The sequence below is a fragment of the Neofelis nebulosa genome, chromosome 1 (assembly GCF_028018385.1).
Source record: "Neofelis nebulosa isolate mNeoNeb1 chromosome 1, mNeoNeb1.pri, whole genome shotgun sequence".
In the NCBI taxonomy this organism is placed as follows: domain Eukaryota; kingdom Metazoa; phylum Chordata; class Mammalia; order Carnivora; family Felidae; genus Neofelis; species Neofelis nebulosa.
In genome coordinates, this window is record NC_080782.1 from 41,516,945 (window position 1) to 41,533,769 (window position 16,825).

A 16,825-nucleotide genomic window follows, 5' to 3' on the forward strand; every position below is an offset into this window, starting at 1 on the left:
CTGCAATAGGAAATCGCTGCTCTGAACTGGTTTTGTTAATTCTGCTGACTTCACACTCAGAAGACCTTCACCAGTGCTGCACCCTTGTGAAGTGAAAACAGGACCTTTTTCAAAGGCTGTGCTCTGGCAATGTATTTGTTAACAAACAAGGTATTTCAGGTCAGGCAAATGATTTGGTCCCAGTTGCATGCTGTGTGACCTTAGATCAATTACTTAACATCCCTGAGCCTGTTTCTTCAGTTGTAATGTGAGTATAATTGACCTGCCTTCCTCACAGACATAAGAACTGAAAAGATATCAGTGATCATGTAAAGAGAACTTTGGAAATAATTTAAGACACTTCACTTATATTTTTGAAGTATAAGATATAATATACAATTATAAAATTGTTTATTATTTTTCCCACTGTCTTATGCTAAAAAACAACAGTTTGGTAGGACTCTCTTGCAATCTACCAAGCATAATAGCTCTAGATTTCAATTCTCCTTGATGACAAAAATAGAGGATAAGATGCATGTATCTTAGAGAAAAGAAAATAAGGTCTGTTAATTCAAGGTAAATTTTGGTCGGTATCTCTGGATTGGGGTTTCAGTGCCTGATTTACCTGTTTGTACTCATCTTATAAAATGTATGCTCTTGATTAGCATGAATCACAAACAGAATCTTGAGGAATATGAAGTCTAATAGCTTTGCTAGTGATGAGAAAGTACCATAGAAAGGCTGTAATACAGTATCATCTGTTCCCGGGGAGAACGACAAAATGTGGTCTTTCATTTTGAAAAGATATTATTATCAAGGCCCTGGAAAACCGTATGATAATTTTCAATTAAAAATGAGTAAAGGAGTTTGGGATGAGCACTGGGTGTTGTATGGAAACCAATTTGGCAATAAATTTCATATATTAAAAAAATTTTTTTTTAAACGGGTAAAGGAAAGACTCCAAATTACAAATATGTTGCTAATGTTCCTTTCTAATACATGATGAAATCTCCCCCCGCCAAAATGTAACCAAAGTTAACCCAGATTTAGTCAAATTTAAAGTAAACGGCATGACTACGAATAAGTTTGCTACAAAATATATGGTTTTCTCTGGATGGTGTTCAGGTTTCAACCAAGCCTTATTGCAATGCAATCATGCTCCGTGCAAAGTTCCATGTCTCTCTACGTAATACATCTATGTCCAAATGAAAAATGGTGAGAAACCAAATACGATAGGCACCATTTTCTGCCAGGAAAATAGTAAGTATTGATTTAGAGCAATAAACACCTTGGGACTTTGCCTGCGACTTCATTAAGCTCTTGGATATTTATTATTCTTTCACCTTTTATAACATGAGTACTCAGATATCGAAGATGTTACAGGAAATGAGATCCTTATTGCATAACACATCAAAAAAGTGTTAACAGCTTGGATCCGATCTCCTCAAACAGATGTACACTTTCACACATAGGTGTGAAAAAACCTTACTTCTGGAACACTTGTGGTGAGACAGTTAAAACTTTCAAAATCACTCAGTCTTCAGAATCTTCTTTCCTTTGCCAGTGCAGTCAGGATATTTCACCTGCGCTTCTTAAATCAAGGCTTTGAAATGATGGAGTTTTACTTTTCTCTAATTTTCCTAACAGCTGGCGTTTCTATGACTCCAGAGTGTAAGTATCTCCTATACTTACCACATCTGAGCGTTAAATGAATTTCTAAGTGATTGTGTTGTTGCTTATAAATGAAATGATTTCTCACAACCATGTCTATCCCTCTAAACTGTACGATTAAATTCTTCTATTGATTATATCATTGTTAAATTACATATGATTAAACCAATATATTATTAGGTATTATTAAATGTGTTTTACAATTGTTTACCAGTGAAATTATAATAACTTTTAGGTGACTGTAGGGTTGTTGGGTTTTTTTCGTCCTTGAAATGGTATATTTACTGTCAAAAGAAGAATGACGTGAAACAATCTGCTCAGATCTCTCATGTTGATTGAATCTTTGGGTTTTCTTCTGTAGGTTTCAGCATGGAGATTATCGGAGGGAGAGAAGTGTCACCACATTCCAGGCCATTCATGGCTTCCATCCAGTACAGCGGCCACCATGTCTGCGGTGGAGTGCTGATCCACCCACAGTGGGTGCTTTCGGCAGCCCACTGCCGCTCCCGGTGAGTCCCTGCTCTGGGCTTTTGTGTTCTACCTCGACTGGCCAAAAGAGAAGCTCCCCTGTCCCGGGAGACAGTTTTGTTTTGGAGCATTCTAAATGTGATGAGCACAGAAACGTTTGATGAATACACATGCGATATCAAGGGGTATTCATGACAGTTCTGTTCATATATACGTACATATTTTTTAGTTGAAGTAGAGTTGACATACAATATTAAAGGAGTTTCAGATGTACAACACAGTGATGCAAAAATTAAATATATTCTGAGAGGCTCAACACGATTAAGCGCATTACAATATTACTGACTCTGTTCCCTATGCTGTATTCATCATCCCCGTCACTTATGAATCCCCCTCACCCATTTTGTCCAGCCCCCCCCTCCACTTCCCTCTGGCAACCACCATTTTGTTCGCCACATTTTTGTGTCTGTTTCTCTCTTTTTTGTTGTTATTGTTTATTTGTTCACTGTTTTGGGTTCTGTTTTTTACATTCCACATGTAGGTGAAATCATAAGGTATTAGTCCTTCTCTGGCTTCTTTCTCCTAGCATAATATCCTCTAAGTCCATCCATGTTGTGCCATGTGAATGGCAAGATTCTGATCTACCCTTAGCTTCTGTGATCACTGACCAACTGGTGGAGTTCACTTAGCCTCTTGCACAGCCAAGTTTTCTGCCCTGAGTTTTCCTTTTCAGGGAGAGCTGGGCCACCTTTCCCAGGCAAGCCATTGGACAAATCCATGTCCTCCGTGTAATGCCAGGGAAGGCAGCAACAGTAGTAGTTGGAGAGTGGCATTCCAGAACTTTTCAGACAACTTGAGTTTGCACCTTCCCTTTCCCGTTTTACAAAAGGGCAATAATAATAACAGTACCTACTTTGTGGGGTTTTGAGGATTAAATAGTATCTATTTAAATATTTTAGTATGCTGGGGCGCCTGGGTGGCTCAGTCAGTTAAGTGTCCGACTTCAGCTCAGGTCATGATCTCACGGTCCGTGAGTTCGAGCCCCGCGTCGGGCTCTGTGTTGTCAGTTGGAAGCTTGGAGCCTGCTTCAGATTCTGTGTCTCCCTCTCTCTCTGCCCCTCCCCCACTCACGCTCTGTCTCTCTCTATCAAAAAATGAATAAACGTTACAAAAACTTTAAATATTTTGGTCTGCTTAGCACAGAGTAAGTACGAATAAATTGCAGCTGTTATTGTTATGTGTACAAGAAGCCTGCTTTGTTAAATGGATTTTTAGACCCCTTATGTTAACTCCTCTGCATCACCTTCCACCCCAGAGGCCTGAGGCCCACAGTTTGGGAATCACAGCTGGAAAGGGACAACAGACTTCCCAGTTAAAAACAGAAAAGTTACAGCTGATTTGCACAAGGAGAGAAAGAGTTATTTTTTCTGGAATACTTAGTACAAAGCTTTTCCGAAGACAGATCATAACCTCTCATACTACGTTTTGGTCTGTGATTCTCTTACGTCAGCTAAAAAAAAGTCCAACACTCTTCTTGGGGTGCTGTAACCTTTGCAAAAAGAAAAGCAATGGAAAACCAATTTGCTGTTTGCTGCTGTTTTGTTTACTTGTTTGGTTTGGGGAGAGGGTGTTTTTTGTTTGTTTTTTATTTGTTTTTGTTGTTGTTTGTATGTTTCTTCCTTATGTTTCTTGCCCACATAAGCCAAGAAGAGATGGGGACTTCTTTCCTGATGAACATTAGAGTGCTTCACTTAAGAATCTCTTGGCCACAATGGTTTGCTCTCCAGGCAACAGAACAACTGAATTGACTTGCCCCCCCTTTTAATAAGACTAGACACAAATTAGGAATTTTGAAGCCTGTGGAAAGTGAGGACTTCTGTTTTATTTCTAAATAGCAAGCCACTGGTTTCCAATTTAAAATGGCTACCTCATTCAAATGAGGGTTTGCTGTCATAGAAGTCACCCTTATGTCCCTATTCAGAGCATGTGTGCCCCCCCGGGGACCAGCGAGGCAGAGGGTGACTACCAATAAATGTTCATCCAATTCAAAATATGCACATCTTCAAATATTCTTATGGTACACATTCAAGCGGACTCTAACCTACCCAGACACAGAGCTTGACTTATTATAAACGCTCAACAAAGGCTGGATAGAAGGAAGGAGAGAAATTGGAGGACTTTTTTTTTTTCTAAGCCAAAAACACAGTGTGTGAAGTCCTTCACAAGCCATAAAGTGCTATCCAAAAAGTGAATAATAGTATTAATTTGAATTTAAAATTTTGTCAAATGAACTTAACTCAGTAGGAGTGGGTCCTCAAACTGACAAATTGGGGAAAAGAGGTCTTGGAATTAAATTAAAAAAAAAAAAAGACAGAAAGAAAGAAAAACCAACTCTTGCTAAATACCATTTTCAATGGCCAGAGTTTAAAGAACTCCAGAATATGTGGATCAGATTTCCTGTACAGGACACTTGGGTGTAAAAATGTAGGCGGATTGATGCTTAGAAAAATATTAAGCTTTATGAAATCCAAAATATTTATGAAATAGTTTAATGGTGGCTTCCCACAAATGTACTCCCAAGCATCCTGGGGGAATAGCTTACTAATTCCAGGCCCCTCTTTCAGCAAAACTGTGAAGGAGGCCAAATCTGGGGTGCCCCCATCTCACTAGCCGTTCCCTACTGTGTCTCTTGGCCCCTCCACTAGTTGCCATGCCAACTATAAAAGCAAACCAGTAAAAAGGCTTTTGTCTAATCTTATTTTCAGTCTTTCGATTTATCAGAAGCAAAATTCTCACCAACTCTTGTCCACTGTCTTCCTGAATCCCCTCTTATGCCTTCCCTCAGGGAGCACCCCTCCTCTCACCTGCTTGGGCTGTAATTAGATGACCGCCGCCCCCCTCCCCCCCCCCCCCCCCCCCGCCCCTTCCACATGGCCTCATCCCACCTCAGACAACTCGGGGCACCCAGAGTAAATGGTGAGGATTCAGACCCCAGACTCAAACCAGCTGAACTTCAGTCCCACCTGCATTGCATCCTGGAGCCTCCCCTTAATGTCTGTGGGACTTTCTCAAGTTTGTTAATTTACCTGCGTCTCAGTCTTCTCATCTGAAAAGTGGGGATAATCGTAATACCTCCCTCACAGGACTGCTGTGAGGTTTAAATGAGGGAAAATATGTAAAACGCTTAGCACAAAACCTGACACACCACAATAACCTAGTAAATGGCATATAATGTCATTACGTTATTATCTGTACTTTCCATGGTAGTCACTGAGGCACAAGTCTGATGATCCAGTCGTGTTGAGGATGGGACTGTAATAACCCCTCTCTGACAACCAGGTAATTCCCTCCTCTCTTAGACTAAAGAGACCCCCAGGAAATAAGGACCCTGTCTTTGTCTGCCCTGGAGGAGTGTCTAAGCAGAAACATGGCTCAGTGCCAAGGCAAATGGCAGAGGAAACAAGAGTCTCGAAGGGGCTCGGCATGGGGCTTACAGAGGTGTCATGGAAAGAGCACTGGACTTGAAATCACGAAAGCTGGGTTTGAGCTGCTTTCCCTACTTATCATGTGTGTCACCTTTGGCCAAAGAACCCTTTTACCAGTGAGGACTATACAGCACATCAACTTGAGCAATACTGAGAAGGGTAGAAGGGTTATTTTTAGGCCCAATAGTGAGGGTGTTTCAGTAGAAGCCTGGGTGTCAGGAAAAGACTGCAAACAATATTTTTGTTCCTGTTCTGCATGTAGTTCTTTTCCAGGTAAGTCCAGGGTGGGACTCAGAAAGCTGTATTATGTTTTAAACACTCCAAGGGCACCTGGGTGACTCAGTCAGTTAAGTGTCCGTCTCTTGATTTTGGCTCAAGTCATGATCTCACGGTTTGAGCCCCGTCTCAAGCTCTGCATTGTCAGCATGGAACCTGCTTGGGATTCTCTCTCACTCTCTCTCACTCTCTCTGTCTTCCCTCTTCCTCTCTCTCTCTCTCAAAATAAATAAACTTTAAAAAATTAAAAAAATATAAACACACATCTCCATATGATTCTGAAGCAGGTGGTCCAAGAAAAACCCTACAACAAACAAATGAATGAAAAACGCCGGTATCATGACTTCTTTTCTGTGTGAATTCAGACGTGGGTTTAGCTAAGGAGGGGGAACCTAGAACTCAGGTAATTCCAGGTATTCCGTGGGAAGAAAAATTGACCTTTGTAGTATAGATTAAAGATGAAGTGTACCCGGAAATGGGAAGTCAGAGAGCGTTCGTGGTCTGCTTGGGTTGTTTTTGATATTAACATGTCCCAGTGGAAATGAAAATAATCAGAACATTTCAAAGGCATTAACTCATCAAGGAAATTGGTAAAAGATGAGGAAGATCAGAAAAATTTTCGGCATCCATCCCCTAATCAAAATTCATCTTCCACACCCTGCATTTGAACCTCACAGCCTTCCTTGTGTTAGTTATTTATGCATGTATCCATCTTTTCTGTTAAAGCAGTAGTCCCGGGGCTTTGGTGTCATTTTCTACCCTCCCCACCCCCACCCCCAAAGTTTGGATTTAATGAGTATGTTGAATTTGAGTTTGAATCAATCCTAGGAAATCTGATCCACATCCTTTGAGAAATTTCATCCCCATCCTGATTTTGCAATAGGAAAACTTTTCAACAAATAGAGCTGAAATTCCCCAAATAAACCAAAATAAACTCTTTTGGTAGAAACTGAACAGTGATCATTCCCAGCAGCCACAGCCCCACCATATTCAAACCTACCCTACCATAGTCATGAGCTTATTCTTCAAAGCTGAAACAATACTTTCTTCCTTTTCCTATATGTTTTTGTATTTTTAAAAAATTCTTATTAATCTTTATTAATCTGTAGGTATGGGAATGTGTGGTTTTTTTATTTTTAATTAAAGTATAGTTGACATGCAATATTACATTAGTTTCAGATGTATAACATAGAGATTCGACAATTACGTGCACAATGAAATGGTCACTATAAGTGTAATTACCATCTGTTACCAAAGGTATTACGATATTTTTGACTATATTCCCTATGCTGTACTTTTCATCCCCTTGAGTTATTTTATAACTGAAAGTTTGTACCTCTTAATTCCTTTCACCTATTTTGCCCATCCCCCCCCCACTTCTCCCCTCTGACAACCACCAGTTTTTTCTCTGTATCTATGAATCTGTTTCTGTTTGTTTGTTCGTTTGTTTTGTTTTTTAGATTCCACATATAAGCAAAAACCATTTGTCTTTCTCTGTCTGACTCATGTGGGTATGGATGTTTTTATTGTAATCTGTCTTCATCCCTTTTTCAAGTGACAATGAAATAGTTATATGTAAACAAATGTCCTTTCATAACCTTCCTTCCTTCCTAAAGGATTTGAAGTGGCTTCCTAAAGGCACACGTTAAAATGGGATTTTTTTACAGTATGCCAAAAGCCCCAAGGTTTTGTCAAGATCTTAAAAAAAATTGTTTCTATTTTCATAACTAGATGTAAATGTAATTTTGTCCAACATGCAGTAAATCAAATCAATTGTGGCACTATTGAAACAATGGTCCTAGAACTGTGTGCGACCAGGGGTAAAACAAAACAAAACAAAACAAAACAAAACAAAACTATTGTTTCTTTATCTGACTCACCTGTTTATATCTTCTAAATCTCCAGAATGGAATTTTCAATGTCTACCAACCTTACAGTGTCTTTATTTCAAATTAGCAATTATTTTTCACCTTGAGGAACATTTTCCTTTCTTGTCCAAATACCCTTTCTAATTGAAGGGACAGAACATAGCTTATCTGACAGCCATGTAATGGATCTTATTCTCCAAATGGCCCTGAGATGAGGTCTAGATATACAAGATTAGCAAATGCAGAGTTGAGTTTTTACCTTTTAGTTATTAAAACACTTAACGTTGGGAAGATGAGAAAGTTCTGGAGATTGATGGTAGTGAGAAATGAACAACAATGTAAGTGTATTTAATGCTACAGAACGGTACGCTTCAAAATGGTTTAAAGTTTATGTTTATGTATATTTTACCTTAATTAAAAAAATTAACATTGATGGATATAAATTTCGACCCACAACTCAAGAAATAGAATGTATTTCTACATAAATTAACATAATTTTGTTGTAAACTTGATCTCAGTCAGTTAGAACTTCATTCCTTTTCCCCACAGTAGGGTATAAGTTCTGATATCCTTTTCCAATACTATGGAATTTTGAATTAGGGTGAGTCTGAGAGCAGATCTTTGGCCTTTGATATTGTCCATTCATGCTTGGCTCCACAAAGACCTCTGTCACTCCACCTAATCCTAGATGTGTTACCTTGGAGATGGTCCTTGTTCCCTGTCCACCATTTTTACCCCCCATTGGGGTATTTGGTACTTATTCTGTTCCTTCTATTCTCTGCTTTTTTTTAGGAATCACAAAGGCCAGTTTTTCAAAGTGATTTTAGGAGCACACTCTCTCTCAAAGAATGAGGCCTCCAAACAAATGTTTGATATTAAAAAATTCATACCATTCTCAAGATTTACATCGTATCGTGAATCAAATGATATTATGCTAATTCAGGTATGTAGTATTGCCTTCCTTCAATTTCTCCAGCATTCTTATATAGCATAGCATATTTCAGTTGTTAAGTTGTCAATCAAAAGCATCTTGTTAGCATCATCCCCACGTCTGAGGTAACTGTGACATATTCTATAAAGGCCCATTCTACTCTATATACAGCCTTAAAAGAAACAAGAATTGATCACAAATGCATGAGGGCTGTGTTTATACAAGGAAAAGCAGTCATGATGCTCACACATGTGGGAAGGGAACATCCCAGCAAGCCCAAGGATCCCCACTGAAAGCTTTTTTCCCAAATGCTTTTATCATTAGCAAATGAAAAATACAAGTCCTTTATACAACTGAGCCAACCAAGTGAATTCAGGGACACAGAAGTGAGTTATATCTTAGTCTAGACCATACTTAGTCTAGTCCAAACTCAGTCTAGACCATACTCAAGGGTCTTATCCAGCGGAAACAGCCCAGCCCTCAAAGTCATGACCTGTGGATGTTATTCCACAGAAACCCATCCAATGCAGAGCAAAGGCCAGTTTGCTTAAGACTGGGCAAAAATTCCTGCTCTGTGTAAGCTCCCTCCCCAAGCCTCATTGAGCTCTACAGGGAATGGGGAGCATTTCAGAAAAGCAACAGGCACAAATACAGCTGCAGGCTACCACCAAAGTAGATTCAAGAAGAGGGATGCCTTCCTAGACCAAAGGGACCACACATACATCGTTTAGACTAATAGCAGAATACTACTGGGAACGAATGATTATTTATTCTCTTTTCAATCTGTCAGCTTCACACGGCTGCAACACTCAACCAACATGTTCAGCTGCTGCACCCAAGCTCCAAAAATGATATTAGAGCTGGAACAAAATGCCAGGTTACTGGCTGGGGAGCCACCGACCCAGAATTTTTAAGGATCTCTGATACCCTGCGTGAAGTCACCGTTACTGTCATAAGTCGAAAACTTTGCAACAGCCCAAGTTATTACAACCACAGCCCTGTTATAACTAAAGGCATGATATGTGCAGGAGATGACAGAGGCCACAAAGATTCCTGCCAGGTAAGAGACTATCAGGCAAACAGGCATCTCAGAGCGCTGTGTTGTGTGCAATCAAAGGCTCCATTCGCTCCCCAGCCCAGAGGGGAGGTAAGGAGAACACAAAATCACAACTCCAGAAAGTTCCTCTCCATTTCTCCACTGAGTTCTCTGTTCTTTCTCATCCTCCCATGTGAATGAGTCATAAGAACTTCCCCAAGACATAAGCACCCTCCAAATATTTGTTAATCAGGGGGTGCTTGGGTGGTTCAGTCGATTAAGTGTCTAACTCTTGACCTCAGCTCAGGTCATCTTGATCTCAGGGTTGTGAGTTCAAGCCCCACATTGGGCTCCACACTGAGTGGGAAGCCTACTTAAGAAAGAATAAATAAATAAATACATACATACATACATACATACATACATAATACATACATACATAAATACATAAATACATACATAAATTTGTTAATCAGGATAACAGACTGCATCTGAAATATATAGTAAGTGTTTCTTCAATAATGTTGATAAATTGACTAAAAGGAACCATAGTTATACTTTTCAGAATCTTTGGTTTCCTGAGGCAGTAAAAAAACAAAACAAAACAAAAAAAACCAAAACCAAAAAAACCACAGGTATTCGTGTTTACAAGTGACAAATGGTGCAGACGAATTTCTGATCTTTAAGACATTAGAATACACTATTCGCATCATGCTGTATTAAGTATTATCAAGGGGAGGGTATAATGATTTCAGAGACCACGTGTATCTGAAGTGCCCCAACACTGTCACCCCCCTACACCTCTATTGTCATGGCTGACTAGAGCACAGCATGCTGTAATTTGCAATGTGAGTGGCAGCAGAGGCAAAGGTCGCTTTCCAGATTTGAAAGCCCCCTCTTATCATTCTGTCACTTTCCTTGACAGATTTTAGTTACATGTTTAACCGAGTCCTCTGGAATCAGTTCATTGAGCAAGTCTTCGCGAAGTGTTGTGTACGTGTAGGGCATTATGTTCAATTACGCGAGAATGCAAAAAGGGAAAAAAGTAAGATAGAGTCCCTGACACCAATATATTTGCTACAATATATTTCTCTTTTCTGCCTGTTCCTATAGCAATCTGATTTCAGATCCAGGAGCACCAACATGAAATTTACAGTTTGAAACATTTCTCTCATTTCAGTGGGTTATTTTAAACTTTGCACTTATTCCTTAAGGATTAAAGTTCTATAGTCACGGATCACCAAAGGTTGTTTTTATATGTAGTCCTAGACAGAGACGTGGGCAGAGAGAGAGACAGACAGACAGACAGGCAGACAGATGGACAGAATCATTGTCCTGGCCAGAAACAGAGACAACCCACACTGAGAAAGGGCTGTATCGGCCCTCTTTCAGGATACGACGAAACCAAGGGCCCATGTAAAACATCCTTTGAATAATCAATAATTGGTGGTAGAAAAAGTTCAACAGCTTCTTACCAAGTATCTATTTTCTTCTTTCCAGGGTGACTCGGGTGGCCCCTTGGTTTGCAAAGGTGCCTTCCATGCTTTAGTCTCTGGAGGTCATCAATGTGGCCGTCCCAAGAAGCCTGGAATCTACACCCTAATAACCCAGAAATACCAGGCTTGGATTAAAAGCAAGCTTGCCCCATCTCATGCAAACTATGACCACGAGTGATTTTCTTGGATCCACCAACTGGCTTGTTTTGTTTTCATAAGATGTTCTAGAGGCCACTTTGTCTTCATATGTAGTTGGATGTCGTTTAAGTGGAACTCAGTCAGGGACCACTCCTGCCCCCTTAGGACAGATTTTGTCAAGGAATCAAGTTCTTTTCCACATCTATAACTGCTGTATTTTTACCATGCTGATTTCTTTCTGAATAAAAGTTAGAAGATTATGGCGTTTTCTTTTTATGGAAATGAGGTCCGGCAAACGATATACCCCCCACTCCACTCACACTCTCACAAAGGGCAAAAGGTGATTAAGCAAGGCCTTAGCCAGGCTCCACCTTCAGCCAGGTTTATGCTGTGATTTCTGCCGTGATTTTATCCTAAGCTGCATTTTTAAAATAAGAACCAGTGGGACGCCTGGGTGGCTCAGTCGGTTAAGCATCCGACTCTTGATTTTGGCTCAGGTCATGGTCCCGTGGTTTGTGGGCTTGAGCCCCACCTCAGGCTCGGTGCTGACAGCATGGAGCCTGTTTGGTATTCTCTCTTTCTCAAAATAAACAAGTAAACTTAATTTTTTTTTTTTCAACGTTTTTTATTTATTTTTGGGACAGAGAGAGACAGAGCACGAACGGGGGAGGGGCAGAGAGAGAGGGAGACACAGAATCGGAAACAGGCTCCAGGCTCCGAGCCATCAGCCCAGAGCCCGACGCGGGGCTCGAACTCACAGACAGCGAGATCGTGACCTGGCTGAAGTCGGACGCTTAACCGACTGCGCCACCCAGGCGCCCCTAAACAAGTAAACTTAAAATAAAATAAAATAAAATAAAATAAAATAAAATAAAATAAAAAAAGAAACAGTAAGTGCAAACACTCCAACTCAAGTTAAGAAAGAATCATCAAGGTCTATAAATATTATTATTTACTGATGTCACTTTGTTCCAAAGAGGGTTTAAGGCAATGTGTAAAAATACCTGCAATAAAACAAAATATGAAACTAAAAATATTTTCCTGAAAAAATTAAAAGTAGAAATGTTATGTGATCCAGAAGTTCCACTTCTGGGTATTTACCTGAATAAAATGAAAACACTAACTTGAGAGGAAATATCTGTATTGAAGCATCATTTATAATGACCAAGATATGGAAAGAAATTAAGTGTTCATTGATGGAAGAACAGATAAAGAAATTATATATATATATATATATATATATATATATATATATAATATTCATCCATAAAAAAGAATGAAATTATTCCATTTGTGACAACATGGATGGGCCTTGAGGACATTATGCTAAGTGAAATAAGTCGGACAAAGACAAATACTATATGATCTCTCTTCTATGCAGAATCTTCTCGCTTATAGATATAGGGAACAGATTGGAGATTGTCAGAGGTGGGGAGTTGGGGGGAGGAGAAATGGATGAAGGGGGTAAAAAGGTAAAAAAAGAATTTTTTAAATTATAAACAAAGAAATAATTTGGTAAAGAAACCGAGGCAAAGGGGAAATGAGAGCTTTGAAGAATGATGAAGACAGGGGTGTTAATACCCAAAGGGCCACAATTTTCTTCCCACCCTGTTGCTCAAAGGAGCCATATTTGCCTTTATGCTTCACATCAGTTGATGCAAAAAGAGGAACACAATCAGTTATATGAATTACGATATCCAGGAAATAAAAATAAACTTATCTGCCCAGAAGTAGGACCACTGGGGCTGGCACAGAGCCTGGAGAGAACTTGGGGTGATCTGTGTCGAAGGACCTTGTGTCAGGGTTCCTGTACCCTTCTCAGCTGCATCAGATCCCTTGTGAAGATACTTTTGTAACACACATTGCCCCAATCCCTCGCTCAGAAATTCAGATTTAATAGGCTTGAGGTGGGCCTGAAAGTCTGCACTGTTGAAAAGCAATTCAATTGATTCTGATAAAAGAACAATTCTGAAAGCCACTGATAAAGCCACCCTTAAAAACATCTAATAGAAAAGGACAATAAGTGTCTTAGGATTGTTTTTTATGAATCCTACAGTGTGAACTGAGAACTGAAGACCAGAGGGCAACTCAGTAAGGGCACCCAAGGGTCTCACTGTCCTTGACCGTGACTGTCCCCTGATTCGTGATTGGAGTTCTGACAATTTCTAATTTGGTGGTGGAGGACGGGGGGAGTCATTCAGGCTTCTCCGTCAACAGTCAGAAACCAAAGAGTCAATCTCAGCCTCCATATTTCATTTGGGTTCCGGAGGATAAAGAGTGCTCGTTTCTAGGTGCCACCATTGGGTTTTCTTACATTCACATAAAGGTGGATGCTTTTATTTGTTTTGTTGTTGTTGTTGTTTGTGTCATGGTTCTTAGAAATCAGTCACCAAGATTACTCTACTAGAAATACTCAGACAAGCAGATGCACTGGGTTAAAAAGGAACCTAATTAAAATTATAGCACCACTTTGAAAGTAAGTAGTAAATAGGTTCTTTCGGTATTCCATTTTGTGTCATTTTGATTCATTAACAATATACTGATTTTGACCCATAAATCCCAGACTATATTTCCTAAGAGAAGAAAGAGGGGAAATTGCAGACTCTGGAGTCACCATCAGGGGCACCTGGGTGGCTCAGTCATTTGAGCATCCGTCTTTTGATTTTGGCCCAGGTCATGGTCTCACAACTGATGAGACAGAGCCCCACATCCGGCTCTGCACTGACAGCAAGGAGACTGATTGCGATTCTCTCTCTCCCTCTCTGCTCCTCCCCCTGCTGTCTCTCTCTCTCTCAAAATAAATAAATAAGCATTTTTTAGAAGGTATTATACATTTCATCTAAATTCCAAATCTATGGAATATACAGTTGCTAGTCTCTTTAATCTAGCCAAAGGACTACTGAGATGCCCTCTGATTACAGTTGGTGAGTATCCTGAAAACTTTCACTAAAACCTGAGACTTGTTTTGATTTTAGACTCCATGCTGTTCCCATCCAATAGTCAAACCAGATAAGACCGCCAGAGAGGAAGCTTCTGTCAACAGCTATGGTACATCTGGTGACTCTTTGACTGGAAGATCAACAGTTTATTTTGACGAGTACTGATGATGGAGCCCACAATTGAAAAGTATCCCTCATCCTCCCAGGGAAGTAGTATTTTATGAAACATGCCAAAATCTTCCCAAACTAGACTAAAAGTATATAGTGTTTTAGTTTGGGGGGTGCCTGGGTGGCTCAGTCGGTAAACCTCCGACTTCCGCTCAGGTCATGATCTCTCAGTTCATGAGTTCGAGCCCTGCGTTGGGCTCTGTGCTGACAGCTCAGAGCCTGGAGCCTGCTTCGGATTCTGTGTCTCCCTCTCTCTCTGCTCCTCCCCCACTCACACGCTGTCTCTCTCTCAAAAATAAATACAAGCATTAAAAAAAATTATAGTGTTTTAGTTTGGGTCTTTGAGAGATTATTTGAGTCCCTCTACGACCTCTAAGAAAAGCTGAGAGCCAAAAGGAGGTAAATATCTAGATTTTAAAAACTGCTCAAAGATTGTATGGGAACATGCCTGGCTGCTGTCATTCTAAATGATCCCACTGTTTCCCTTCTTTGCGACTGTGGACGGATCACATTTGCCTTTTCCACAGATACTGAAAAGAGCTTCATGCTTCACTTTACGTCCAACCATTTTTAACACAACGTGACAGCCCTAAAAGCAATTAGGACCAATATAATGCAAGAAGTAAACGGATACGCATTCAGGTGAGTGACTAAACCAATCCAGAACCAGGTAGCAGAATTAGTCCTACTGTCTGACCCTCTGCATGTAATAAATCTCCACTTACCCTGAAATGATAGGAAGAGAAGTGCTTCAAACTTGATTACTTCAGAAAGGTGTCTCATTAAAGGAGAGCTGTTCTCAGTCTGCCAGACACTCTCTTCCTCTTGATTAAGCTCTCTGTTTGGGACAGGGAACACATGTGTGGAGAAAGGAGATAGCTCCACCTGTCTTAGGGTAATGCTTCTAGATCTCTCCAAAGCTTACCCTTTCACAGGATTACCGAGGCACACCTGCACAGCCATTCGTATGTCATCTTGCGAGTTATTTGAGCACCAAATGCACTCTGACTGCACATTTGGGTTCTTTGTATCTTGAGTGACTCAGTCCTGCTTTTAAGGTTTCACACGTTGACTTCCTGTTTACTAACGTTAACTTCTTCAGTCTCTTTTGCTGAGTCACATCGGTCAGCTCCAGAATGGCACGCTCTCCTCATCACCTTTTATTCCCTACTGCGAAAAGATCGTGTTCATTTTCTGGTTTTGACGGTACACGTCTGTGTAACAGCCTACTCGAGGTTTACCCTGAGGCTTGTCTTGAGAACTTAGAAGTAAGTAGAAGGAAATTGTCCTCTGAGAGTTAAAATTTAAACTCCATGTATATATGGGATCAAAGCAGAGACCCACAAGATCGCCCTGAAGAAATGGTGAGGTTCCCAAGCCTGCAAGACTGCCGTTTGAAGGTCAAAAATTCTTAAGATTAGCAGCCCAGGCTGAAGGGGAGGAGGGCAGCCGTGGATACTGGGAAAAGGAGGCAACACAGGCAGTGGACCAACCAGAAATGATGAGAAAGGGAAGGAGGGACCAGCAAGACCATTTTCACTGTAGCCCAATTCCACTAAGCATTCAGCTGACTTACCTGGTCTTTTCCTAATCCCACGCTCACCAAGCAAACTTCTGTGACTGTTTTTCTCCCTGTAACAGGCATTTCTTATTGCATATAAATAAACATTTTGCTATCTGTGATAATATTTTTTTAACCTCTAAATTAAGGGTATTTGAACTTCTCTTTAGGAGTCAAATTCACTCTTGGGGCACCTGGGTGGCTCAGTCGGTTGAGCTTCTGACTTCGGCTCAGGTCATGAGCTCGCAGTTCATGAGTTCAAGCCCCGCATCCGGCTCTGTGTTGACAGCTCAGAACCTGGAGCCTGCTTCAGATTCTGTCTCTCTCTCTCTCTCTCTCTCTCTCTGCCTCTCCCCTGCTCATGCTTTGTCTTTCTCTCTCTCTCAAAAATAAATAAAAACATTTTTAAAAATGTTTTTTTAATGTTTATTCACTTGTTGAGACAGAGACAATATGTGAGCAGGGCAGGGGCAGGGAGAGAGGGAGACACAGGATCCGAAGCAGGCTCCAGGCTCTGAGCCGTCAGCACAGAGCCTGATGCGGGGCTTGGACTCACAAACCGTGAGATCATGACCTGAGCCAAAGTCGGATGCTTAACCGACTGAGCCATCCAGGCGCCCCCCCCCACCCCCCCAAAAAAAAATCTTTTTAAAGAGTCAAATTCACTCTCATTGTGCCAAGTCTCAAGTCTCAATCCCCACGATAATGGAGACCAAACCCTGAACTTTGGTAAATTCACCAAGGTAATGAATATTAACTACCCCATGAGACTTTTCAACAGATCAATAGCCTGCCTTTCCCCTAGAGAG

General features: G+C 40.6%; 2 protein-coding genes across 3 annotated transcripts in view; one reads left to right on the forward strand and one right to left on the reverse strand.

Moving 5' to 3' along the window:
- ESM1 (endothelial cell specific molecule 1) overlaps window positions 1–15,459 on the reverse strand; it is a 48,238-nt gene extending 32,779 nt beyond the window's left edge. For both annotated transcript variants that reach the window (XM_058719563.1, XM_058719564.1), the window contains exon 1: window positions 15,181–15,459. The gene's annotated coding sequence lies outside the window, so the exon portion shown is untranslated. The remainder of the gene's footprint in view (window positions 1–15,180) is intronic.
- GZMK (granzyme K) lies at window positions 1,443–11,608 on the forward strand. The gene is made up of 5 exons (XM_058719561.1): window positions 1,443–1,650; window positions 2,012–2,159; window positions 8,540–8,690; window positions 9,469–9,738; window positions 11,215–11,608. The coding sequence occupies exons 1-5, from the start codon at window positions 1,590–1,592 to the stop codon at window positions 11,386–11,388; spliced, it is 804 nt and encodes a 267-aa protein (XP_058575544.1). The 5' UTR covers window positions 1,443–1,589; the 3' UTR covers window positions 11,389–11,608.
- Window positions 15,460–16,825: the final 1,366 nt, after the last annotated feature.

Bases quoted from the DNA above. Each gene is read 5' to 3' on its own strand.
- GZMK (XM_058719561.1), top strand. From the start codon at position 1,590: ATGATGGAGTTTTACTTTTCTCTAATTTTCCTAACAGCTGGCGTTTCT. The intron at 2,160-8,539 runs GTGAGTCCCTGC...GCTTTTTTTTAG, and splicing joins GCAGCCCACTGCCGCTCCCG to GAATCACAAAGGCCAGTTTT. The intron at 9,739-11,214 runs GTAAGAGACTAT...TCTTCTTTCCAG, and splicing joins GCCACAAAGATTCCTGCCAG to GGTGACTCGGGTGGCCCCTT.